This window comes from Callorhinchus milii, unplaced genomic scaffold (assembly GCF_018977255.1).
Source record: "Callorhinchus milii isolate IMCB2004 unplaced genomic scaffold, IMCB_Cmil_1.0 Scaffold3, whole genome shotgun sequence".
Lineage (NCBI taxonomy): Eukaryota > Metazoa > Chordata > Chondrichthyes > Chimaeriformes > Callorhinchidae > Callorhinchus > Callorhinchus milii.
This window is the reverse complement of record NW_024704744.1, coordinates 22,776,245-22,803,725: the sequence shown is the minus strand read 5'-3', so window position 1 is coordinate 22,803,725 and position 27,481 is coordinate 22,776,245. Positions and strand designations below refer to the sequence as shown.

Genomic DNA, 27,481 nt, shown 5'->3' with positions numbered 1-27,481 from the left:
CCCTCGAGTGAATTGCAAATTTGTTACCCTAATTTTCATAATTCACGTTGAACAAAAACGTAATAGGGAAAAACAAATAGGCGTTTTTGGCGAAATGTTATTGTAATAGACTATTATTACAAAGAACTCTTAATTACAATGATCTCGCCTACAACAACAACTTGCATTTATATAGCACCCTCCAAGCTGGGCAATGTCTCAGAGTGCTTGAACCTACCCTGTAGACTTAAGGTTTCCTTAATCTTTTAGCTTTAAGGGCTTTTGTTTATTTACTCACAGGCAGTGCTGTTTTATGCTATTACACATTAAGATTTAAAAACAAATGAAACCAAAATACAAAATCAATTTAAAGAAATGAGCCTTTGGTCAGTCTCTGCAACAGTAAGCAACAATTTAGCATCCAAGTCCTCTCTCACGATCATGGCATCAGAGCTCATAACCAAGTAACAACTTCAACTTATATAGCTCCCCTCACATAAGATAGCGTCCTAGAGCTTGATATTAACTCACTTGCTCTCTTCTCCCTCCCCCCACCGCAAATCTTCTGACAAAAATTTGAACATGAGAGCAATTTCGTTTTAGAAAATGTTGGAAGATAAGAAGGTACTTTTTTGTCAGCCAAACAAGAAATAAATATACACATCTCCCAACAAGCTTTTTCTCCCTTTCCAAGAAAATAGGTTAAAACCAAGAATAACCTTGACCGATTATGCAAAAACAATTGCTCAGTGAAGCCAACACAGATGCCCAAGAACAATTATAAACCAGTTGTTTCATCAAAGTGTTCAGATGAAGGCACTAGAATCAATTCTAGTCACAGTTTTTTCGTGGCGGGTTAACGCCATTTTAGATTCACATTATAACTGGTCCACAAAAGGCGGCCACTAGTCCGCTTCTGACTCAAGTCACTGCTGACTTCATGTTTGGCTTCTGGGTTAGCCAACTCCCTCCCTGCAAGTAGCCACCTGCAACAACTCACAAACATTTCTAGCACTAGAAGTTCCTCCATGTTTATAGGACATCTGTATTACAAACAGGTCTAAGTTCCAATGAGATACGTTGTACTGAGGTTGCCCTTATCTAATATATATGAAATTTATTGGTCGGGTGGGGCACAGGAGTTTATATATACAAATTTGAGCTTCATTCAGCTATCAGCTATGGTCCCAGGCATCTTGACAGATTTTATTAAGGTGATCTAAGCCAAATCCAACACTAAAGAATAAGAATTCCAATGTAATTACAACAAACGATTTATCACATAATAATTCAAGAGTGAACAGAAATGTTTTAGAGTATTATATAAAATTAAATGCCAAATTACCATAAGAATATTGGCTGAGGGTCGGGTCAGTTTCTGGTGCTTGCAGTTTGTAGTTCAGATAGCTAGCCAAATCCTTCACCCAAACAGAGGGATTTCCAGGGAACAGGTTCTGACTTTTATCCAGCTGTTCCTGGAGTTCTTTCAAATCAAGCTGGACAGAAGCAAGAGACACAAGATGATTAGATTCAGGACAACTGCTATTTTAAAGGAAAGTAAAACTGGTCTCTCTCACAGTTAATTGGGTTTATATTTCTCTCTTAATCCAAATTTACCCCTGAATTATACATCTCTCTCCAGGTTTATATTAAAATCTTCAGTTCAATAACGGGTCAGAATAATCAGCTATATTTATGGAACACAATTTTGTGTTTTTCTTAAATTAAATGCAAAAAATACATTAACACCTGGAGAAAAATATTGGATTATAAAAACAAAACGTACTGCATTCATAATTAAAGCTACTAGAAAATCAGTCTTTGTACATTGCCAACTTGTTTAACACACCGTTAGAGGCCACTGCATAATAATTTAAGTAAAAATATTGCAAATTTATAGATGTTTGATTCAACAGGGAAGATGGCAGAGGCTCACTGTCAAGATATAAATCAAATAATGTTACAGCTGCTGAACCTGTATCCAAAACAGTCCAAACAACTAATGTTAAAAGACAGCTTCTCAATTCTAGTTTGGTTCTTACATCAAATGCCCCACTACTGTATGCTCTGAAGCAGTCGGGCAAATGGCAAGAGAAACTTCAGAAAAATGTTGGATCTGCATGTAATTTGAGCAAGATTTGAGGCTTCTAATAAAAGAAAAAGTTCAATTTTGATACTGGTTAAAGCTGGTTGAATAAAGCAATAGAGGATCCATAATATAACACAAGACTTTCATGAGTTCTTTACAGGCAAATAAAACCATTCTATTGAGATACTATACTTTAGATATACATACAGCTTTAACAGCAGCCTCCAAGGAAGGAAAGGTCCTTGGCTTCTGGCCTGCATCACCTCCACCAACACCACCTCCACCAGCAGCTCCAGGCTTCTTCAATAGCTTTCCTCCCGAGGCTGCTTTATGCTGGTGTTGCTGAGGGCCTGATGTCGGAGGAACTTGCTCTTTGTTCTGCTTCTTTCCCATTTTTTCAAAGCCAAGCTCAAAAATGGTTTCAGCAGGTTTCAAAGGAGCTGTGTGTAAAAATAAATACTGTACAGGACTGTATATCATCTTCAAATACATGCACAAACACAAAATTAAAAAAGTTTGAAAGTCAGCTTGGCAATAAAAATCCATTTCCATCTGGGACAGGGACCGGTGATGTTCCACAGTGGCTGGTTTATGGTATCCCAATATTCAAACTATCCCTAAACAGTATTCATTGATCCAATCCACGTGGCCAATGACCAGTAAAAAGACAGGACTAATGATAATCCTTGTGTTTATTATCTTACTTCAGTGAGACCTCTCAAAGTGCTTCACAGTGTTTACTGTAAAGTGGTGACTTTAATTTGTAGGCACAGTCCCTCTGAACAGGCAGATAGGATCTTGATTTAACTTCTCATCAGAAGGATGGCACCTCCGACAATGCAGCACACTGCACTGGACTGTCAACCAAGACTGCGTTCCAAGTCCCAATGTGGGGATTGAACCCACAATGTTCTGACTCAAGAGTGCTGCCAATCAACACTCTTAGATAGATAGTGAATGAATACTGAATAGCATATTGAGCAACAGATGTCAGAATCAAGTCAACCCTCTGTGGCAGTCTCAGTTCCTGAACCAGGTGGGTCTGCAGTACTCTCGGGCACTGCCGATGACAGCACAGCCATCCTGACTCATGGATAGGACTTGGTTGACCAAAAACAAAAGCACAAGTTGAAATACAATCGGATCTGACAGGACACGCAATTCAATAAAGTATCCAGTCAACGAGGCTTATCATCACATACAGTACTGGGATCTATCTCGAGGACATCAAATTCCAAGTCAAACAAGATTATTGTGATTACAAAATGAACACAATACAAATCTAGAGCAAGATTAAGATGAAATTTCCCCACGGAGATATAGCATATGTTAGCACAAATTCTCAACCAAAGCTAATGTTACATTATTGGTTAAGAACAGAACTAAAGACATGGACAAGTACTTCACACAATGCTCAACCTGGGACTATCACAAGGCAATCAGCAGCTTGAAAGAGTTGCACAGCACAATGTCTACTTTTCTTATTGCACTGGGACTTAAGATTTGTTTTCCTCTTTCCCCTCTCCCCAACAGAGCTACACATTATCCACAGCATTGATAGGAAGTCATATGTGGATTCACATGATGCCAAAAGAATTTCTTAAAGAGACAACATCCCTTTGGACATTGCAACAATCCTGTACAAGTATGACCAAATCCCAAAATTACCAGCAGTTATAAAATGTAAGGCAAGGCTGCACTCACTGTTAGGATCTCTTATAGTGGAACTGAAAGCCTTATATTAAAGGGTGAAATGTAATCTTCTAAAGGTTTACAGTACAGTAAACCTCACATAAGTTGCATCAGTTTAGACCATACATTTAATATGACTTGTGCCAAGTCCGAGTTTGTCAAACTTGCATAGAATGTAAACGCGTGAACAGGATTTGGACAGATGTATGACTCGGCTGATTATACGATTTGTACAGATCAGACTTATGCAAGTTTTACTGTAATAGATATTTTATTGTCAAAATTCAAACCAAAGAAAAGCAAGAGTTCCAGAGGTGAAGACAACTGTGTCCAATCACATGCCGCTTTCAGGAGGGGATCTCTGTATGGTTAGAAATGAAAGACATAGAAATGTACATATTAACATGACTATTTTAGTATCATTTTGTTTAACTTAATATGCCATATATTGATGTTTCGTTTGTAATGCAAAAAGTCATGCCCAGATGAGGCTGAACAAACTGCAGATACAAGCTCCTAGCCTGCAATTTAGACTCATTTCCTAGAAAGCGTACGGTGTATCACTTCATTGTGGGTTCACAGAATGAGAAATCTCCATTTGCAATATGCAAGCATTTCATCCAGCAAACAAAAGACACTCGTGCTTCTGCTTAAACTTTTTGAAACTTTCAACAACACTCAGCTTCCACACAAATGTTTGCCTCTGGCAGATATACAAAGTGAAGAGATTTGGGTTAGCAACACATTTATAACTGGAGATGTCACTGTAGTCTTGCTGCACATTGTGTTTAAATAGCACCTTAATCCAGCATTGTCAAACCATACAATCACGAGCACATGTGGCTCGTGAGGGTCTCTGTGTGGCTCGTAGCCACCTCAACTTCAACAGAAAGCACGGGTCTCAGATAATTCCCGCTGACAATTTTCTTACAGACATTTGCGTGGCTAGTTAAATATGTTATACACGCAAGGTAAAAATTACTCTGGTCAGAACTTTTGAATATTGAATTGAAATAGTCATCGAAAATAATTCTTGTCTGAATAACTGAACAACTACAACATCTTGCACTTGTATAGCACCCTCCACACAGGTTAGCGTCTCAGAGCGCTTAACAATGGCAGAGCCTTACTCCATGCTGGGGGGACGGACAGTAAGCACGGTCTTCAGGTGGGACTTGAAAGAGGGGAGAGGGGGGCAAGGAGGAAGGATAGAGGACGAGTGTTCCAGAGTTTTGGGGCGTAGTGGCTTAAAGCGCGACATCCGATGGTGGGATGGAGGGTGCGAAGGACGAGCAGGAGGCACGGTCCAGATGAATCATCTCCCGAGCAGGATGAGGTCATTTGGGACTGCCCTGACTTTGAATTTTTGTGCTACAGAGTTAAAGAAACTGCTGTTTGTTTTATTATTCAATCGCATCAAAGTGATTGTGTATGCATGTAACCCCAGTTTTCATTTCAGGATAATTATATTTATTGAAGAAATTTCAATAATGATTCTTCAAGGTACTTCAAATAATAATAATATAATTATTACGGTTCTACTGGTCTCAAACAGGGACATGCTGTATAATTCATACCATACTTAATTAAAAAGAGTAAAAGTGACTGCCGTATTTTTATTTGTAAATCATGCTGGTTATACTTATCAATATTGGATATAAGATATGCAAGAAATGGAAATAAATTGGTCTTTTCCCTGGATACATTTTATTAATGTTACAAAAGCTTTTTGACTCAAACTTCATCTGACAAAAAAATTTAAACCTTAATTAAGGCAAGTTTTTAGTTTTTTAAAAATTCAGCCGAACATGCAGGCTTAATTGTTTTCCATCAGAAGATAATCTATGAAATGAATCCCCTAGATGCTCATTCTGGAAAAAAAAAGTATTTCATTACAATTTCTTCACTCTTTTAGTTTTGTAATGCTCATCACATGGGATTGTAAGCTGTTTTAAGAATACAGAGTGAAGCAAGAGAGTATCACTTTAAAGTGCATTTCCTGAGTTAATAAGAACATCCATCTTTCAATGTGCCACTAAATCATAGTGTGGTAACTAATTTGGTGGAACATTGAAAGATAGAAAACACTTCATCAGTAATTTTATGCAGTTCTATAATAATTAGTAACTGACAAAAATGCAAAGGGCTTTAATTTGTGCCTAGCAATAATATAATAATCCTTGAATTTAACAATCCCTGCATTTGATACACTGCCCTTTTACATCGGGAGGAAGTATCAAAGTACTTCACAAGATTTATTAATAATAATTCTTACATTTGGTACAGTAAAACTCACATAGTCTTATCTTTATAAATCGTACATGCACCCGGGTCCCATTCAGTTTTCTATCAAAAAACACTTAGATGTCTTCCACTAGTTGTGTTTTAAAAGCAAATCATCTCGTAATACCCACCGCTACTGCACTTATTGGTTGCATTGAATCGCAGGAAATTAAGTTCTGACCTGTCGACACATGCACAGTTATTGGCTTTATTAAAGTAAGCATGCACAGTGTAGATTATTGATTAAATCAGATTTTATACAACAGATACTTTGCAGATGTTTTATAAGGTACCACATAATAAACTAGTTAGCAGAATTGAAGCCCATGGGATAAAAGGGACAGTGGTAGCGTGAATACAAAATTGGCTGGGAGGCAGGGGCTAGTGGTGAATGGTTGATTTTCAGGCTGAAGGGAAGTATACAATGATGTACCCCAGGGGTCGGCATTAGGTCCACTGCTCTTTTGATATATTTGAATGACTTGGACTTAAGTTTGCAGATGACACTAAACTTGGGAACGTGGTAAACAGTGAGGAGGATGGTAGCAGACTGCAGGAGGACATAGATAGACTGGTGAAATGGGCAGACACATGGCAGGTGAAGTTTAATGCAGAGAAGTGTGAGGAGATGCATTTTTGGAGGAAGAATGAGGAGAGGCAATAAACGGTACAGTTTTAAACGGGTATAAAAACAGAGAGACCTGGGAGGGTTCACAAAGACAGGTCTTTGAGGGTGGCAGGACAGGTTTTTTTTAATATGCTTTTTTAACAGCTCAATCAACTGTCCTGCCAATTTCAAAAGGGAATTAGATAGGTACCTGAAAAGGAAAAATTTGCAAGGATATGGGAAAAGGGAGTGGTACTGATTGGGTAGCTCTTCCAATAACCAGCACAGGCACGATGAGCCGAATGGCCTCCTTCTGTGCTGTAATATTCTATGCTATTATATGTTACAGTCCCGATTGATACGACTTAGATGAGTTTTACTGTATAGCACCTTTAACGTTGAGAGGCGGTCTCAAAGCACTTCACTGAATTTTACTGTGAAGTGTAGTGACTATATATCACTACACTTCACAGTAAAATTCAGCAACCAATTTACACTCGGCAATGTCCCACAAACAGCAATGATATACAAATGCAAGGATTAATAGTAATTGTGAGATGACTTTGACAGATCAAGACTGCAGTAAGTATTAAGTTTTTTAAATGATGATGCAGTATAAATTTGCTGCAAATATAGATTTTATTACAATTGGCTACAATTGATTGTAATGAACTTTGCTGAGGAAAACATTGTAAATGTTTACAAAATCAGGAAGAAAGCAGTCTATAATCGATTTCTGAATAATCTTGTGAAGCCTGAATCACTTACCTGAATGACAATGGAACTCCATTGACGATGGAGAATTATTTCAATTAAAAAGATAATTACTGCCAGTTCGTTAGGATTATACATTTAGAGTTAATAATACTTGTCCTAAACAATAGTTTCCCTTCAGATACTGTAATTTGTAAGCAACCATGTTTACATTCCTGCTAATAATCAAAAAATAAATGAAGTAATTTTCTTTCTAATATTTTTTTTGATCCAAAGCTAATGGAACTGAAGTTGACTGTGGATGGCCTTGAGAAGGAGAGAGATTTTTACTTCAGTAAACTAAGGGACATTGAACTCATCTGCCAAGAACATGAAAGTGACAACCCCATTGTCATTCAGAAGATTGTGGAGATCCTGTATGCTACTGAGGTGGATATTGTCATTACTATATACCATTCTTTTATTAAGCGGGAGGTGTTGATTACATTGACATTTTTGCTCGTCTTTTATGTGTAGTAGATACAGGGTGCTGTTGGACGAGATCGCAATACATTGCGATGATTTTCTTCTGCCCTTATAAGAACCACATAATGGAGTCAAAAGTTTGGTTCCCTAATTAAGGAACAAGGTGAAAGTGCATTTTTAAATTCCTCCCAATTTCTGAATAATGGTAGTGGCCAAAGTTGGAGTAGGCTATACCATGTCACTTTTGTTTAGGCCCATTTGAACAGATCTATCAAACTCTGTGTAAATTTAATTAATCTTGGTAGGGGCATTATCAGTTACATGAGTGTTCCAGGTTAGGTAATTATAATTTAATTGTAATTACTCTGACCGTGCCTCCTGCTCGTCCTTCGCACCCTCCATCCCACCATCGGATGTCGCGCTTTAAGCCACTACGCCCCAAAACTCTGGAACACTCGTCCTCTATCCTTCCTCCTTGCCCCCCCTCTCCCCTCTTTCAAGTCCCACCTGAAGACCGTGCTTACTGTCCGTCCCCCCAGCATGGAGTAAGGCTCTGCCATTGTTAAGCGCTCTGAGACGCTAACCTGTGTGGAGGGTGCTATACAAGTGCAAGATGTTGTAGTTGTTCAGTTATTCAGACAAGAATTATTTTCGATGACTATTTCAATTCAATATTCAAAAGTTCTGACCAGAGTAATTTTTACCTTGCGTGTATAACATATTTAACTAGCCACGCAAATGTCTGTAAGAAAATTGTCAGCGGGAATTATCTGAGACCCGTGCTTTCTGTTGAAGTTGAGGTGGCTACGAGCCACACAGAGACCCTCACGAGCCACATGTGCTCGTGATTGTATGGTTTGACAATGCTGGATTAAGGTGCTATTTAAACACAATGTGCAGCAAGACTACAGTGACATCTCCAGTTATAAATGTGTTGCTAACCCAAATCTCTTCACTTTGTATATCTGCCAGAGGCAAACATTTGTGTGGAAGCTGAGTGTTGTTGAAAGTTTCAAAAAGTTTAAGCAGAAGCACGAGTGTCTTTTGTTTGCTGGATGAAATGCTTGCATATTGCAAATGGAGATTTCTCATTCTGTGAACCCACAATGAAGTGATACACCGTACGCTTTCTAGGAAATGAGTCTAAATTGCAGGCTAGGAGCTTGTATCTGCAGTTTGTTCAGCCTCATCTGGGCATGACTTTTTGCATTACAAACGAAACATCAATATATGGCATATTAAGTTAAACAAAATGATACTAAAATAGTCATGTTAATATGTACATTTCTATGTCTTTCATTTCTAACCATACAGAGATCCCCTCCTGAAAGCGGCATGTGATTGGACACAGTTGTCTTCACCTCTGGAACTCTTGCTTTTCTTTGGTTTGAATTTTGACAATAAAATATCTATTACAGTAAAACTTGCATAAGTCTGATCTGTACAAATCGTATAATCAGCCGAGTCATACATCTGTCCAAATCCTGTTCACGCGTTTACATTCTATGCAAGTTTGACAAACTCGGACTTGGCACAAGTCATATTAAATGTATGGTCTAAACTGATGCAACTTATGTGAGGTTTACTGTACTGTAAACCTTTAGAAGATTACATTTCACCCTTTAATATAAGGCTTTCAGTTCCACTATAAGAGATCCTAACAGTGAGTGCAGCCTTGCCTTACATTTTATAACTGCTGGTAATTTTGGGATTTGGTCATACTTGTACAGGATTGTTGCAATGTCCAAAGGGATGTTGTCTCTTTAAGAAATTCTTTTGGCATCATGTGAATCCACATATGACTTCCTATCAATGCTGTGGATAATGTGTAGCTCTGTTGGGGGAGAGGGGAAAGAGGAAAACAAATCTTAAGTCCCAGTGCAATAAGAAAAGTAGACATTGTGCTGTGCAACTCTTTCAAGCTGCTGATTGCCTTGTGATAGTCCCAGGTTGAGCATTGTGTGAAGTACTTGTCCATGTCTTTAGTTCTGTTCTTAACCAATAATGTAACATTAGCTTTGGTTGAGAATTTGTGCTAACATATGCTATATCTCCGTGGGGAAATTTCATCTTAATCTTGCTCTAGATTTGTATTGTGTTCATTTTGTAATCACAATAATCTTGTTTGACTTGGAATTTGATGTCCTCGAGATAGATCCCAGTACTGTATGTGATGATAAGCCTCGTTGACTGGATACTTTCATTGAATTGCGTGTCCTGTCAGATCCGATTGTATTTCAACTTGTGCTTTTGTTTTTGGTCAACCAAGTCCTATCCATGAGTCAGGATGGCTGTGCTGTCATCGGCAGTGCCCGAGAGTACTGCAGACCCACCTGGTTCAGGAACTGAGACTGCCACAGAGGGTTGACTTGATTCTGACATCTGTTGCTCAATATGCTATTCAGTATTCATTCACTATCTATCTAAGAGTGTTGATTGGCAGCACTCTTGAGTCAGAACATTGTGGGTTCAATCCCCACATTGGGACTTGGAACGCAGTCTTGGTTGACAGTCCAGTGCAGTGTGCTGCATTGTCGGAGGTGCCATCCTTCTGATGAGAAGTTAAATCAAGATCCTATCTGCCTGTTCAGAGGGACTGTGCCTACAAATTAAAGTCACCACTTTACAGTAAACACTGTGAAGCACTTTGAGAGGTCTCACTGAAGTAAGATAATAAACACAAGGATTATCATTAGTCCTGTCTTTTTACTGGTCATTGGCCACGTGGATTGGATCAATGAATACTGTTTAGGGATAGTTTGAATATTGGGATACCATAAACCAGCCACTGTGGAACATCACCGGTCCCTGTCCCAGATGGAAATGGATTTTTATTGCCAAGCTGACTTTCAAACTTTTTTAATTTTGTGTTTGTGCATGTATTTGAAGATGATATACAGTCCTGTACAGTATTTATTTTTACACACAGCTCCTTTGAAACCTGCTGAAACCATTTTTGAGCTTGGCTTTGAAAAAATGGGAAAGAAGCAGAACAAAGAGCAAGTTCCTCCGACATCAGGCCCTCAGCAACACCAGCATAAAGCAGCCTCGGGAGGAAAGCTATTGAAGAAGCCTGGAGCTGCTGGTGGAGGTGGTGTTGGTGGAGGTGATGCAGGCCAGAAGCCAAGGACCTTTCCTTCCTTGGAGGCTGCTGTTAAAGCTGTATGTATATCTAAAGTATAGTATCTCAATAGAATGGTTTTATTTGCCTGTAAAGAACTCATGAAAGTCTTGTGTTATATTATGGATCCTCTATTGCTTTATTCAACCAGCTTTAACCAGTATCAAAATTGAACTTTTTCTTTTATTAGAAGCCTCAAATCTTGCTCAAATTACATGCAGATCCAACATTTTTCTGAAGTTTCTCTTGCCATTTGCCCGACTGCTTCAGAGCATACAGTAGTGGGGCATTTGATGTAAGAACCAAACTAGAATTGAGAAGCTGTCTTTTAACATTAGTTGTTTGGACTGTTTTGGATACAGGTTCAGCAGCTGTAACATTATTTGATTTATATCTTGACAGTGAGCCTCTGCCATCTTCCCTGTTGAATCAAACATCTATAAATTTGCAATATTTTTACTTAAATTATTATGCAGTGGCCTCTAACGGTGTGTTAAACAAGTTGGCAATGTACAAAGACTGATTTTCTAGTAGCTTTAATTATGAATGCAGTACGTTTTGTTTTTATAATCCAATATTTTTCTCCAGGTGTTAATGTATTTTTTGCATTTAATTTAAGAAAAACACAAAATTGTGTTCCATAAATATAGCTGATTATTCTGACCCGTTATTGAACTGAAGATTTTAATATAAACCTGGAGAGAGATGTATAATTCAGGGGTAAATTTGGATTAAGAGAGAAATATAAACCCAATTAACTGTGAGAGAGACCAGTTTTACTTTCCTTTAAAATAGCAGTTGACCTGAATCTAATCATCTTGTGTCTCTTGCTTCTGTCCAGCTTGATTTGAAAGAACTCCAGGAACAGTTGGATAAAAGTCAGAACCTGTTCCCTGGAAATCCCTCTGTTTGGGTGAAGGATTTGGCTAGCTATCTGAACTACAAACTGCAAGCACCAGAAACTGACCCGACCCTCAGCCAATATTCTTATGGTAATTTGGCATTTAATTTTATATAATACTCTAAAACATTTCTGTTCACTCTTGAATTATTATGTGATAAATCGTTTGTTGTAATTACATTGGAATTCTTATTCTTTAGTGTTGGATTTGGCTTAGATCACCTTAATAAAATCTGTCAAGATGCCTGGGACCATAGCTGATAGCTGAATGAAGCTCAAATTTGTATATATAAACTCCTGTGCCCCCACCCGACCAATAAATTTCATATATATTAGATAAGGGCAACCTCAGTACAACGTATCTCATTGGAACTTAGACCTGTTTGTAATACAGATGTCCTATAAACATGGAGGAACTTCTAGTGCTAGAAATGTTTGTGAGTTGTTGCAGGTGGCTACTTGCAGGGAGGGAGTTGGCTAACCCAGAAGCCAAACATGAAGTCAGCAGTGACTTGAGTCAGAAGCGGACTAGTGGCCGCCTTTTGTGGACCAGTTATAATGTGAATCTAAAATGGCGTTAACCCGCCACGAAAAAACTGTGACTAGAATTGATTCTAGTGCCTTCATCTGAACACTTTGATGAAACAACTGGTTTATAATTGTTCTTGGGGCATCTGTGTTGGCTTCACTGAGCAATTGTTTTTGCATAATCGGTCAAGGTTATTCTTGGTTTTAACCTATTTTCTTGGAAAGGGAGAAAAAGCTTGTTGGGAGATGTGTATATTTATTTCTTGTTTGGCTGACAAAAAAGTACCTTCTTATCTTCCAACATTTTCTAAAACGAAATTGCTCTCATGTTCAAATTTTTGTCAGAAGATTTGCGGTGGGGGGAGGGAGAAGAGAGCAAGTGAGTTAATATCAAGCTCTAGGACGCTATCTTATGTGAGGGGAGCTATATAAGTTGAAGTTGTTACTTGGTTATGAGCTCTGATGCCATGATCGTGAGAGAGGACTTGGATGCTAAATTGTTGCTTACTGTTGCAGAGACTGACCAAAGGCTCATTTCTTTAAATTGATTTTGTATTTTGGTTTCATTTGTTTTTAAATCTTAATGTGTAATAGCATAAAACAGCACTGCCTGTGAGTAAATAAACAAAAGCCCTTAAAGCTAAAAGATTAAGGAAACCTTAAGTCTACAGGGTAGGTTCAAGCACTCTGAGACATTGCCCAGCTTGGAGGGTGCTATATAAATGCAAGTTGTTGTTGTAGGCGAGATCATTGTAATTAAGAGTTCTTTGTAATAATAGTCTATTACAATAACATTTCGCCAAAAACGCCTATTTGTTTTTCCCTATTACGTTTTTGTTCAACGTGAATTATGAAAATTAGGGTAACAAATTTGCAATTCACTCGAGGGTAGGTCTAAGGTCCCAGGCTGTTATATCTGAAGAATATGTTAAAGTAAACTGTCTGCCTTTTTGAATTCAATTGTGGTGTTCATTTTTTTTTGCATCTATTTATGTAGTTTGAGTTGCTTTAACAACAACAAAATTACATTTGTATAGTGCTTTTCACGTCAGGAGGAAGTCCCAAGGTGCTGGACAGTCAGTGTTTCAGTCCCGAGCTGGGGGTAGTGATTGGGGAGGGCGGCGGGCGGAGCCGGATGATCGAAAGCACGATCAAAGAAGAGGGTCTTGAAGGAAACCAGGCAGGGGGCGAGGCGGAGGAACTGCATGATGGTGTGCCAGAGGGTGGGGGCAGTTTAAAACTGCAATATAGGCCCACAGGCTCTAGAGTAGTAAAGGGTACTTTCCAATGCTTCACAATACTCTATTCTGATTGGGTTGCTGCTAAGGGAAATAAATTCTTCATTCACAATTCATGAAAATGTGTTATCTCCATAAAGCAGTACTTGCATTTGTAACTTAAACAGCCTTGCAGTAGCCAAGAATTTTTATTTTCAACGTTTCTTAAAATTCCCTTTATTTGCAGACTATCCATACAACCTTGCTGGGAAGGAGCTTCGGAACATTATTAAATCACTGTTAACAAAAGCAGGTGATACCCTGGAGCACTTCTTTGACCATTGCATTTACACAATGTTGCGTGAACAGGATAAGACTTCAGGTAAGTAACTAGATTTTATATACCTGGTCTAGCCTACTTGTATTTTTACTTCTAATTTTCTCCTCTTGGCACACTGGGGGGAGGGGGTGATTTTAATGAGTCATTTTAAGTATGTAAGGGCTTATACTACTTTATTATCATGCCAGTCTGAAAAATATATCTTTACTGACTCTCTGCTTTTCTTTCGCCATCTCCTTATCTGTTCCCAATGTCCATTCCGTCAATCCCTCATTTTTTGCAACAGGTCTCTTATGTGGCACTCCGTACCTTTTTAAAAATCCATATGCATTAGATCCACTTTTCTTTGTATTCCCTAAAGGTTTTATTTCCTCTAAAAATGTAATTACATTATCAAACTGATCTGCCTTGTCTAAATGTGTGCAGGGTGTCCTGCCATGATCAAACCACTCCTGTCACCTTGCATTTATTTGATCTCTTACTATGGACTAATTTTTCTGTTATTTGGATAAAGGCCAAACAGTATGATGTTCTGATTACTGACTCTAAGTGTGGCTCAGTGGACTTGTTAGATTTATATTTGTGAAGGGAAACCAGTCATTTTGAAGTGTTAACTCGGCAGCATACAGTTTCTCAAGTCCTGTGAGCTGTGCTATCTTATCTCTAGCTCATTCTGTTCAAGACAGCATAATAGTATCCAGACACTGTAAACTAGCTGATGCAGTACGATGTAGTGAGCATTTGGGTGATGTGCCAAATATTACTACTAAATGCCATTGCAAAAATATTTGCCATAGTCAGCTTTTTACTGTTATAACTGCAGTAAGTGCCAACAAAATGAATCCTGCATTTTTTTTATTCTTTGAAAAGGCCCAATGGAAATAGAATTCCCATTTATTTCTTAATACCCCAGTCCATGGTATGTAAAGAAAGATCTAGTGAGAAATAATTTAGATTTTGAGAAAAGTATAATTGTGAAAGATGTCCTGTAAAGGTCCTCCCACCACGCTAAAGGCAAATTTGTCAAATTGCTGATGAGGAATTTTTAAGGCTGGAGTTAACAGCTGCTGGAACGCATAGTGTCCAGTTCCAGGAAAGCCTGCCGGTTGGTATCCATGACTTAATATATTCCTTGATTGGCATGCAGAGAGATAAGCTCTGCACTTCCAACTAGTGGAAGCCCCATTCAGTGGGTTGAGGCCTGGACCTGAGCTCAGATGATAGCAGTGCTCTCACACTGGCATCTGCTATGCACCTACTGAGGCTTTTTTATGGCAGTCTCGGGAGCCTGGTTTGTGAGCCAAGGAGGATCCGCAGTACTCCAGGGCCCTGCTGACGACTGACTCGGAAGGACTTGAAGGGTAGACTGACTAATAATAATAATCCTTGGATTTGATGTAGCATCTTATCACGTCTTCTAGACGTCTCAAAGCGCTGCACAGAATATGCTGTAAAGTGCTTGACTGAATGTTTTGTGGACAAAACGCAGCAGCACAGCTGCGTCTCACAAACAGTCATGGATTGAGCAACCTAATTTTTTTAAAAAAATTCATGTGACTGTATTACAGCAAAGCCTTTTCTGAAGACAATAATAATCCTATAATAATAATCCTTGCATTTGATGTAGCACCTTATCACATTGTCAATAAGCACTTCATAATAATCATAATAAGACAATCATGGAGTCTGGGGGATGGGTCAACAGGCATCCTCTGGCACCTCACCCATTTTTCAAGTATGAGCCCAGCAGGTGAGTATTGGCCGGTTGTAGAGGGCATCACCTCACAGCTGAACCCGATGCTGCTTTCAATCAATATCCACATCCCGTGTGTCAGCCTGGCTCAGTGGTGGCACTTTCATCTCCTAGGTAGAAGGTTGTGGGTTCAAGCCCCACGTCAGGACTTGGAGTCACATTGTCTAAGCCAGGGTTGTCCACCATTTTGGCTGTTGAGTGCCAGATGCGGCCCGAGAGTTGCCAGTTGGACCACCCTGTCAGAGCTGACATCCAATGGAGAGGCCCATTGGTTGCTGCGAAGAGGGATTCTTCTTACTCCTATTAACCTTGAAGCCAAAGCTCTAACCAGTATGCTGGACCTAATTAGACAAGCAATGAGAAGCTTGCCAAACAGTTATTACAATATAAGCAATGAGGTAAATAATAATAATCCTTGCATTTGATATAGCACGTTATCACATCTTCGAGTCGTCTCAAAGCGCTTCACAGAATATACTGTAAAGTGAAGTGACTGTATATTTTGTGGGCAAAATAGGTACCTCAGTACTCACATTAAGCCTTGGTTTCGCCCACAAATATACAGTCAATTCACTTTACAGCATATTCTGTGAAGCGCTTTGAGACGTCTAGAAGACGTGAAAAGCGCTATATCAAATGCAAGGATTATTATTATTATTGGTTCCTGCCAATCTGCACCTAATTTATAAACATTGAGTCCCTTTGGGGAGAGAGTCTGCACTCCATTCCAGACAAATTTCTATGTATAGGTGACGTGCATATGTGGAACTCATTTTGGTTATTCTTGAGCATAGTGATGAGTTTCTGCATGTCATTCATCTGGCTAACAAAAAAGTCAAAATAAGCCTCAGAATGACTTAAAAGCCTATTTCCCTTTTTCTTTAGACCTGTAAATGTTACCTGGATGTTAAATCAAGTATAGTTTTAGGTGGAAATGTAAAATATGGGATTATATTTAGTTTGGGGATTAGTTTTGTAACTATGAATTCTAGATTACATTCCCTTCAGATATTCAGGTAGACTTTTATTAACCTACGTCTGTTCATTTCTGCTCTGTCAATCATTTAACCTTTCTTCACTTGTTCAAAAATATTCATAATGCAGAAAAGTTGAAAGAAGTGCCCAACTACACTGCTCATAGTGTTATAATCAGAAGTCCATTGTAGCCCTCCTTAACTCTATGGAGCCTCCTTCATCAGAACATCTTTTTAAGTGATAAATCACTTGCCTCTTTCAGGTGAATCTTTGCATGGCTTCAGAATTTGTATTCAAGCTATATTGCTGGACACACCTAAAATTGGAACAATGAATCTGGGGAAGGTAAGTACAGAATATTACTCCAAATTCTACAAATGTTTTGAAAACTAGACATCTTGAGGTTTCACAAACTACAGTAGAACCCTGTTATAACACACTTCATTATAATGTGGGTTTGTTTATACTGTAATGTGATTGAGTTGTGGACCCTGACATTTTCTTTCTTAAAAATCCAAAATTGTGACATTCAAATCTATCGTCCTGCTGCAAATCCTGTTGTTTTGCTTCAAAACTGGTGAGAACAATGATAGATTTGAAGTACACTGACTCGTTTTGAAGCCAAGATATCAAGAGCCGTGTGTGATGATGGATCCGGCTGGCTTTCTGCACAGATGCACAATGATGTCCTTGGTTGTGAGTACTGATGTTCCAATGCGGGAACACCGATCAGCAGCTGGTCTTGGCCATTCTCTGTTATAAGGTGGATTGGGATTTTATAGACCCCAGCTACCACCTTTATAAGGGGTTCTATTTGATCTACCAAAAATAGACATGCACAGAATGCTGACTGATGAGCAGAACTATTATACCCTCGCACTTCCCTACCTATCCAATAAGCGCTCTGAGATGCTGTCCAGCATCCAAGTTGTTGTTGTTACACCTCACTCCACCACCCGCTGTCTCCGCTCAGCTGGCTCCAGCCTCCTGCTTGTCCCTCGTCCCCTCCACTCCACCCTCGGCGACTGTGTCTTCAGCCACTCCTCTCTGAAACTCTGGAGCTCTTTCTCTCAATCCCTCCGCCTTGCCCCCGTGCTTGATCGGGCTTAAGGTCACCTCCCCTTCCCTCTCCCCCTGGCTCGGTGTTAGACTCCGCCATTGTCAAGCGCTCTGAGATGCTACCCTGTGTTAAGGGTGCTGTATAACCACAAGTTGTTGTTATTAGGTTCTTTTTCCTTTCAACCTACAATCTCGACATTAATTACATTTTTGTATTCAATCTATTTTCAGTTGGATTGACTTTTTCATGGAAAATAATCGTTTTCACAAATACTGCTTGCAGTCCACTACCCATATTCTGGGTTTAGGGGGAATTTTAATAACAATTTTCATTTATATAGCGAGGATAGTGTCCCAGAGCTCTTGACAGTGGCAGAGCACGACACTGAGCTTGGGTGGGAGTTGATGGTAGGCACGGTCAAAGAGGAAGGCCTTCAGGTGTGAGCTGAAGATGGGGATGGAAGGTTAACATTGGGAAATTAACTAAGATCCTGTTTTCTTGTACAATTTAGCTATCTACCCACCCTTTCTGTGATAGATCATCACACAGCAGTCATGCACGTCGGATGAAGTTTGGGTCAGGGTTGACTAGTTACACGGTTGTACAACTTGCTGACGATCAAAGGCTCATTATAAATGGTCATTGAGGCAAGGGAACTGGATGGCAACAGTTGCCTATGAATTGTACCTCTCTATAGGTTGTCAAAGCCAGATGAGGAAGAAGACTTTGGGGAGAGGAGGAAGAGTGCCCAGCAAGGCTGCCCCAGGCAACATTAAGACTCCCTATAGAACTCCCGACTAAATATTCAAAAGGATATCTCTAGGCTTGTATGCCATTCGCCTTCCTTCAAATCTCATTTTAAACCAACTCAAAACAAGAGCAACCATTACTTCTATCTTTAAATTCATTGCATGTTATACACTACATCCCGTCCAATTACTTACGCCACTCATTCTAAGGACCACCAATTGGGAGATTTATTGAACTTCACCAATAAGACTGTTTGTGCTTAGTACTATCCCCTTCTGGTTTCTAGTCTAAATCTTAAGGGTGATTTTGTTTCTCCTTTTTAATTGAGACTGTTAGATTCAATAATTTTGGGGACGATATGAATGTAGATTCTTGAGTAAAAGATTGTATCAAGTTGAGTGTTACAGTTGTTTAATCTCTCAAAACATTACCTTATTAACTTTTAAGAGCTATCTGATTGTTTTTTTCCTTGTAACCAGCGCAGTGTTTAATTTACTTTTTTAAAAGAGTAATCATTTAATATCTTTCAGCACATGGAATTGCTGAGGTCCCATCAGAACCGGCCAGTTAAATGCCTGACCATCATGTGGGCATTGGGGCAGGCTGGTACAGACTTGTCAGAAGGATTGAAAGGTAAGGAGCTTTGGTGTGGAGAGGTTTAGGGAAAGGTCAAACTCAAAGTTGATGATCGGTTTTGGCTGACATAATGTGATTCAAAACCAATAATACAGAGCAGTTTTGCTATACGTACTTCACTGGAGCACAAATTTTCTTGCACAGTGGATCCTGTTCATTGCGCAAATATACAGACGGTTGGTTGCTTGACGGCCAACTTTTTACGCTGAAACGGCCAGTTTCTGATTCATTAGTCTGCCTTATACATAATTTGCTGCATGTGTCTAAAGCAGGAAGTGGTGTCGATCTAATGACTTTAGAAGTCAGCCTTTTTAGCTTCCTGCTCTAAAACTCTCTGACTTCCGGGTCATCAGATTGCTGGCGAGATTACATCCTGCAATGTACATTCATGAAAATCAGGACAAAATATTGTGACTCACCAACATGGAACTGGGGCCATTTTGTTTTAGTGTTTAAACTAGCCATCATGCTTCATATATGCTAGCCAGTTATAACCATGCACAGCAAAACCAGATATGGGATCATATGGATCACTTAGTACTGTGTTACAATGAGGTTGCTCTGTATTATAGGGAAACCCTATTATATGTCCCTTCACTAGTCATTTTCTCTTGTATTCCTAGTCTACCATTGACATGCACAACCTAGAAATGCGGTACATCCAGATTCCGGTATTTACAAACCTGTTTCCGACTCTTAAAATGGCCAGCTCCCCTAGCCTACCGAGATTTTGGAACCAGCTGACCTATAACAATTATCATTATTAGTAGTATTATATCAGTATTAGAATCATAGAATTATACAGTGTAGAAGGAGGCCATTTGGCCTATCATGCCTGTGCCGGCTCTTTGAAAAGAGCTATCCAATTCAATCCCACTCCCCTGCTCTCTCCCCATAGCCCTGCAAACTTGTCCTCCCCAAATAATTATCTACTCTCTTAAAATTTGTTATTGAATCAGCTTCCACCGCCCTTTCAGGCAACGCTTTCCAGATCCGAACAACTCGCTGTGAAAAAAATTCTCCTCACCCATCAGTGGAAATAGTTTCTCCTTGTTCACTCTATTGAATCCCCTCATAATTTTGAAAACTTCTATTACGTCGCCTCTTAACCTTCTCTGCTCCAAGGAGAATAATCCTAGCTTCTCTAGCCTCTCCTGATAACTGAAGTCCCTCATTCCTGATACCATCCTGGTAAATCTCCTTTGCACCCTCTCCCATTGCCTTGACATCCTTCCTAAAGTGTAGTGCCCAAAACTGAACACAGCACTCTATCTGAGGTCTAACCAGTGTTTTATAAAGGTTCATCATAACTTTCTGACTTTTGTATTCTGTGCCCCTATTTATAAAGCCTAGTATCCCATATTTTTTTAACAGCTTTATCTACCTATCCTGTCACCTTCAAAGATTTACTTACATGAACCCCAGGTCTCTCTGTTTCTTCACCTCCTTTAAGATTGTACCATTTAGCTTCTCCTTATTCTTCCACCCAAAATACATCGCTTCGCATTTCTCCACATTAAACTTCATCAGCCACGTGTCTGCCCATTTTACTAGTCTGTCTATGTCCATTTGCAGTCAACTACTATCTTCCTCACTGTTTACTACTTTTCCTAGTTTATTATCATCTGCAAAGTTGGAAATTGTACTCCTGATACCCAAATCCAGGTCGTTTATGTAGATCAAAAACAGCAGTGGTCCCAATACTGACCCCTGGGGGACACCACTGCACACTTTCCTCCAGTCAGAAAAACAACCTTTCAACACCACTCTCTGCTTTCTGTCTCCCAGCCAGTTCTGTCTCCATGTTGCCACTGTCCCTTTAATACCATGGGCTTCTATTTTGCTTAGAAGTCTCTTGTGTGGTACTTTTATCAAATGCCTTTTGAAAAGCCGTATAAACTACATCAACTGCACTACCTTCGTCCACCCTCTCCGTTACTTCATCAAAAAACTCTTATCAGGTTTGTTGGACATGATTTGCCTTTAACAAATCTGTGTTGGCTGTCCTTTATTAGCCCATATTTTTCTAAGAGAAAATTTATTTTGTCCCGGATTATAGTCTCAAGAAGTTTTCCCACTACTGATCTTAGGCTGATTGGCCTGTAGTTCCTGGGTTTATCCTTCTGCCCCTTTTTGTATAGGGGAGTAACATTTGCAGTCCTCTGACACCACCTCAGTGTCCAAGGAGGATTGAAAGATTGTGGCCAGAGCCTCCGTTATTTCCACCCTTACTTCCCTCAGTAACCTAGGATGCATCCGTCCGGACCGGTGACTTATCTACCTTGAGCAGCGACAACCTTTTTATAAAGCCCATCTCCTCTTGGTTTATTCTTATCCAATTTCTCTACCCTCTCCTCCAATACTGTGGCATTGGCTTTTGTGAAGACAGATGCAAAGTACTCATTCAGTACGTCAGCCATGCCCTCCGCCTTCACAAGAAGATATCCTCTTTGATACCTAATTCGACCCATCATATCTTTGACTCACCTTTTATTCTTTATATGCTTATAAAATACCTTAAGGTATCCTTTTATGTTACCCGCTAATCTTTTCTCATACCATCTCTTTCCCCCTCTTATTTCCTTCTTCAATTCTCCTCTGTATTTTCTATATTTGATTATCTTCTGTATTTTGGACCTGACATTTATCATAAGCCTCCTTTTTCTGTTTTATTTTGATCCCAATTTCTTCATTCATCCAGGGAGGTTTGGATGCCCTATCTTTCCCATTTGTGGGAATGTATTTGTTCTGTCCCCGAACTATCTCCTTGAAGTTAAAACAGCTCTTTAGCTGTTTTACCTGCCAATCTTTCTTTCCAGTCCACCTTGGCTAGGTCTTTTTTTAACTCATTGAAATTAGCCCTCTTCCAATGGAGTATGTTCAACTTTGATTGCCACTTGTCCCTTTCCATAAGTACTCTAAACCTAATGATGTTGTGATCACTGTTGTCCAGATGCTCGCCTTCTGAAACCTTCTCCACTCTCCCACTTCATTCTTCAGAACTAGATCTAGCACTGTCCTTCCTCGTTGGGCTGGAAACATATTGATCCAGAAAGTTATCCTGCACACATTTCAGGAATCCTTCCCCCTTCTTGCCCTTTACACTGTTATTTTACCAGTCTAAGTTAAGATAATTGAAGTCCCCCATTATCACTGCTCTATTGGTTTAGCATCTTTCTGAAATTAGCTTGCAGATTTGCCTGTCTATCTCCTTCCCACTATTTGGTGGTCTATAGTATACACCTAACAGAGCAACAGCTGCTTAACTCTAACCAAATAGATTCTGTTTTTGGACCCTCTAACGCATCACCCTTTTCCAGGGCTGTAACTAAATCTTTAATCAATATTGCCACACCCCCTCCTTTTTTTCCTTCCCTATCCCCCCTGAATACATTGTAACCAGGAATATTCAGCTCCCATTCCTGCCCTTGTTTGAGCCAGGTCTCCATTATTGTCACTATATCATAACCCCACATGGCAACTTGAGCCTGCAGCTCACCAATCTTATTTGTCACACTCGTGCATTTATGCACATGTACTCCAAGACCAACTTAATCTGTTCTGCATTTCTCCCCCATCTAATCCCTCCTTTTTCTGAATTACTCCTGATTACATTGCTTTTCATCTCTCCCATCCCTCTATGTAACTTATTTATCCTCTCTAATGCTACATCCTCATTCCCTCCCCCTCTCAAAATTAATTTAAACTCTTCACCACAGCACTAGTTAACTTCCCTGTGAGGACATTGGTCCCAGCCCTGTTCAGGTGTAAACCATCCACCTTGTACAGGTCCCAATCATCCAGGCACCATTTCTCCAGCCAAATTCTCCATTCATGTGTTTGATCCTGCTGTTTTATAATAATAATAATAATAATAATACTTGCATTTGATATAGCGCTTTTCACGTCGGGAGGACGTCCCAAAGCGCTTCACAGAACACACTGTAAAGTGAATTGACTGTATATTTGTGGGCGAACGCGGCAGCCAATTGCGCACAGCAATGTCCCACAAACAGTCGTAGATTGAAAATGACCAATTTATTATTGTTTTTGGGGTTTTTGGAGGGATTATTATTAGGCGTGTGGAGTAAGGAAACTTGCCCAAGGTTTCGCCCTGCCTGGAATTGAACTCCGGTCTCTCACTTGCAAAGCGAGTGCTCTAACCACTGAGCTACAGGACTCCACAAATATTCACTTGCACGAAGCACTGGGAGTAACCCAGAGATCACCACCTTTGAGCTTTTTCCGTAGCTTTTGATACTCTCCCTGGAGGATCTCATACCTTTTTTCCCCTACGGCATGGATCCCAACATGGACCACAACTTCTGGATGTTTCCCTTCCTCCCGTAGAACATTTTGCACCTGTTCCGTGATGTCTTCAACCCTTGCACCAAGGAGGCAACACACCATGCGAGATTCACGTCTTTGGTTGCAGAAACACCTGTCAACTCCCTTCACCATTGTGTCCCCAATGACAATTGCATTGACACTCTTCCCTGTCTCTTGTGCATCCATTTACTTTTGACTCCCCTCCCCAGTATTCAGTACAGAGAACTGGTTTGTGAGTGCCACTCTCAGTGGATTTCTGCACTGCCTGTCCCCTCTTCCTACCGTGCCGGGTGGTCACCCACTGACTCTCCTTCTGAACCCTCTGTGGCTGTGGGGTGACCACTCCCTGAAAAGTTCAATCCATGAACTCTTCAGCCTCCCGTATGCTATGTGGTGACACCAGCGTCTCCTCGAGCTCAGAAACTCTGAGCTCAAGCAGCTGGAGGCACTTCCTACACATGTGTCTGGGCACACAAAGCACCCTGGAGTTCCCACATGGCACACATTGTGCATGCAACCAGGCTCAGCTGCCCTGCCGTATTGTCAGACATGTTTTATATTATTTTAATATAAATATTATACATTTTATAATTCTGCACCTCTTTCCCCTTCTGCACCGAATTCTCACTCTCACCAAATTCTTTAATAGAATTCAGTTCCCTCCTCACGCCGCTGGGCTCTCTGCTCCAGCAGCGGGAGCAAAGGGCCCAGGAGCTATTATGATTATTATTATTATTTAGCTCTACTGCTCAAACCATCAATCATTGGGGTGCATCAACACATCCACATGTTTGATTTTATAAAATTCTTGTGCAACATTTCTGGTCCAACNTTTTTATCTCACTCTCTTTCTACTTTAGTCTGGCTTGGAATCATGCTTCCTGTATTGGGCATCAAATCTCTATCATCCTATGCCATAAGTTACTTGGACAAACTACTAATGTGAGTATACACAGAATCCTGTAATAAAACATTCCAAGCCTATATCACTTGGTGAGCTCCACATTACATGCATTGTATAGTTCAGCTGAATGTTTCAGTGTTTTCCATTAGTATTGAAATTGTGAATTGCAAACCACCAAGGGAAATTAACCAGTTCCTTTTTACAGTTAATAGTGTAATAGTAGAACAACAGATGACCTGATCATCATTCCAACTCTAATAGGGAAGAGGAAAGAAAGGAGAGGTATAAGTAACTAAAGCAAACTTTAGTTTATAACTTGTCTTCTGAATCCTCAGATGTAATGATAGCTTGATCTTTCCACAGTGTAGAGTAAGAAAAAGACTGCACAGGTCCTCAATAAACATTTATTTCCTTCAGAAATGTTTTGATATAACCTTATAGCAATAAACGTTCAGTGGGACTGATAACAATCAAGCATTACTCAAGATTTTCTTCAAGATAAGGCCTTCATCTGATATGTTAATACCGATAATTCAAATTATTCTACCCTACTCTTCAGTTTCAAACTTAATTATCATAATTTTGTCGATCAGCTGAGACTTTATTCAAACTTGGGTGTAGAGATGAAAAGACAATACACTTTGTGAAGTCTTCCTTTGCTTACTTTCACACACAGCATCCTTCACTTGCCCTTGGGTGACAGTTTTGTGCAATTGCAATAATTGAGGTTTACTCAAGGGATAACCTGCTGTTTGTTGTGATATCTTTCTACTGCAATTCTTGTTTTTCAGGATGCATTCTAATCTGATCAAAGGATTTGGAATAATTGGACCAAAGGACTTCTTTCCTCTGCTAGATTTTGCTTTTATGCCCAATAATTCTCTTTCACCTAAGTAAGTTTGAATGTTTAAAGTCAATATAGTAAACTCCTAATAACTTGACCGCTGGCTTAATTTGTAACTACCGCTTAAGTCGTCATTGCTGTCAATATCCCGACTGTATTTATACATATCCCTGATTCGTCACTAAGCCCTTTTCCCTTAACCTAATGAATTACTGGAGCCTACTGTACATGTAACAAACCTGCCAGCAACTGGTGAAATCCCTGTTTTTATGCTTTAGTTTGTTCACAATGTAGCTGGTAAATGGTTGCCACTCTCCCTTCTGTGTAGCTCTTTTTCCCCCCATCTATCTTGGCTGATCTATGGAGATAATGACTGAATTGTATGTGAATAAGTGTTAACATTTTGCTATGCTAGGAATTCGAATCTTAGCTGGTTTTGCTGACGAGAGCAGTTTCATTGTGATTTTCTGATTTGTGGTGGTTTCAGTTTGCAGGATCAATTGCGCCACCTTTATCCTAGACTGAAAGTTTTGGCATTTGGTGCTAAACCTGAATCTACCCTGCACACCTACTTCCCTTCCTTCCTGTCCAGAGCAACTCCCAACTGCCCTGCAGACATGAAAAAAGAGGTAAGTGACATGACTGAATGTTGCGTCTTATTGTTAGGCATTGCTATCCCAATATTCTTCTGCAGGTATGCTAACAGAACCCATGCACAATTGATACTAAAGCATTTATGGGGTCACTCCTGATGGGGTAGTCGATAGGTCCAGGAGCTAGTTGGTTCAATTCCTGGGCCGTGCTGAATTTGCTGCTGCTCAGTGGGGTTGAGTGGAGAGTTTGCCACAGTCTTCTGAGAGTTAGGAGGGGAAACAAAAACACTCCAGTAAAAAGAAGACTACACCAGGAATGCCAGTCTGACCCATATTCCAGTGTATGGAGGGGTGGAATAAACGTAATTAGACATGACATGATTTTTTTTAAAATTATGAATGTTTTCTCTTCTCGACTTTTAGCTCTTGCAATGTATGGTGGAGTGCCTGAACAAGGATTCTCATAGCTTCAGCGTCTGGAGACAGCTGTACACAAAGCATTTGGCGCAATCAAGGTAAGTTACTCTTGTACAGAGAATCTAGTACTGGTGGCCTTTGGTTGAAATAGCTACCCTTTATGGTGCATTAGTTTCTCTTCTTAAATACAGTATTTAAAAAAGATATTCACACAAGAAATTAATGAACGCCCAACTAGTTTTGATTTAAATACAATATATTCTAGTGGTACAGTATTAATGTTTGAAACTCTAAGGACATTGTTCTAAGGAGGGCTTTTATGATGGGGCATGGGGGGGGGGGTTTGCATTCACAAAATACGTTTTTGATCACTTTGATGCAGTCATGTTAAACTTGGGTACAACATTTTTTTAAAAAATTGTGATTTTTTTTGGGTGGGGCTTGGTTGGGGATATTGTAATAGCACATAGTTGAAGTAATTGAATCCAGCCCAGTAGTGGGGTGCAACCCTTTTTAATCGCAACCAAACTCACAAAAATAAACCAAATAGAGAGAGCACTGACTGCTTCCAAGTTGCTCCTCAGATTCAGTATATTCTGTTAAGTATTTTATTTGCCTGCTTGGTTTCTGCAGTAATCATGCATCAAATACTTTGAGGTGGGCTTTAATGTGAATATTGCTATATACATTTTGAAAATTACAATGCCTGTTTATGTAGAATACTGTTACTCTTAATATTGTTTAAATGAGTAATCTGTAAAATACAGTTCAGTGTTAATTGTGGACCTTTTCACAGCTAGTAGATAAGCACCTAATATATCTGTAGGTTCAGCTTCACTCAGTAGCATGTTACTGCTGTGAAAGACTTTTAATATTGTAAGAAGCTGCTCAATAAAAAATCCTTACTGCGCAAAATGAAGGAGAATGGCAAATAAACAAGGGAACTAGAAAAGGATATTCAACCCATCAAGCCTATTCCTACATGTTTACGTTTCTCTGATCTACTTAACTTTACTTCCTCTCTCTCTCTCCCCTGCCCCTATTTTATCTGAAAGAAAGATTTTCACGCCGTATTAAATTGTATTGAAACAACATTAACTACTTTGGTGGGGAGCCTGGTCCATAAATCCCTGATATAAGGTGCATGTGGAAAACGCAATCTAATCAAATCTTACCTCATTGTTCAATTTATATTTGATCTCATTTCATCTACTTTTCTGCTGACAGTCCAAGTTAAGTAACCAACTATCACCTGGGTTATTGTTGCCTCTTGACAATCTTTTA

At 39.6% G+C, this 27,481-nt stretch overlaps 2 protein-coding genes across 4 annotated transcripts in view; both read left to right on the top strand.

The window, feature by feature from the left end:
• Positions 1-7,895, top strand: part of mapre3b (microtubule-associated protein, RP/EB family, member 3b) — a 55,333-nt gene extending 47,438 nt beyond the window's left edge. For all 3 annotated transcript variants that reach the window (XM_042333413.1, XM_042333412.1, XM_042333411.1), the window contains one exon: positions 7,641-7,895. In XM_042333413.1, the coding sequence (XP_042189347.1) occupies positions 7,641-7,880 (240 nt within the window). In that variant the 3' untranslated portion in view covers positions 7,881-7,895. The remainder of the gene's footprint in view (positions 1-7,640) is intronic.
• A 2,823-nt stretch (positions 7,896-10,718) lies between these two features.
• Positions 10,719-27,481, top strand: part of tmem214 (transmembrane protein 214) — a 29,560-nt gene continuing 12,797 nt past the window's right edge. Inside the window, exons 1-9 of the mRNA XM_042332800.1 lie at positions 10,719-10,991; positions 11,792-11,942; positions 13,844-13,978; positions 16,927-17,009; positions 19,005-19,107; positions 24,300-24,381; positions 25,135-25,236; positions 25,675-25,816; positions 26,204-26,295. Coding sequence (XP_042188734.1) covers positions 10,719-10,991; positions 11,792-11,942; positions 13,844-13,978; positions 16,927-17,009; positions 19,005-19,107; positions 24,300-24,381; positions 25,135-25,236; positions 25,675-25,816; positions 26,204-26,295 — 1,163 coding nt within the window. The remainder of the gene's footprint in view (positions 10,992-11,791; positions 11,943-13,843; positions 13,979-16,926; positions 17,010-19,004; positions 19,108-24,299; positions 24,382-25,134; positions 25,237-25,674; positions 25,817-26,203; positions 26,296-27,481) is intronic.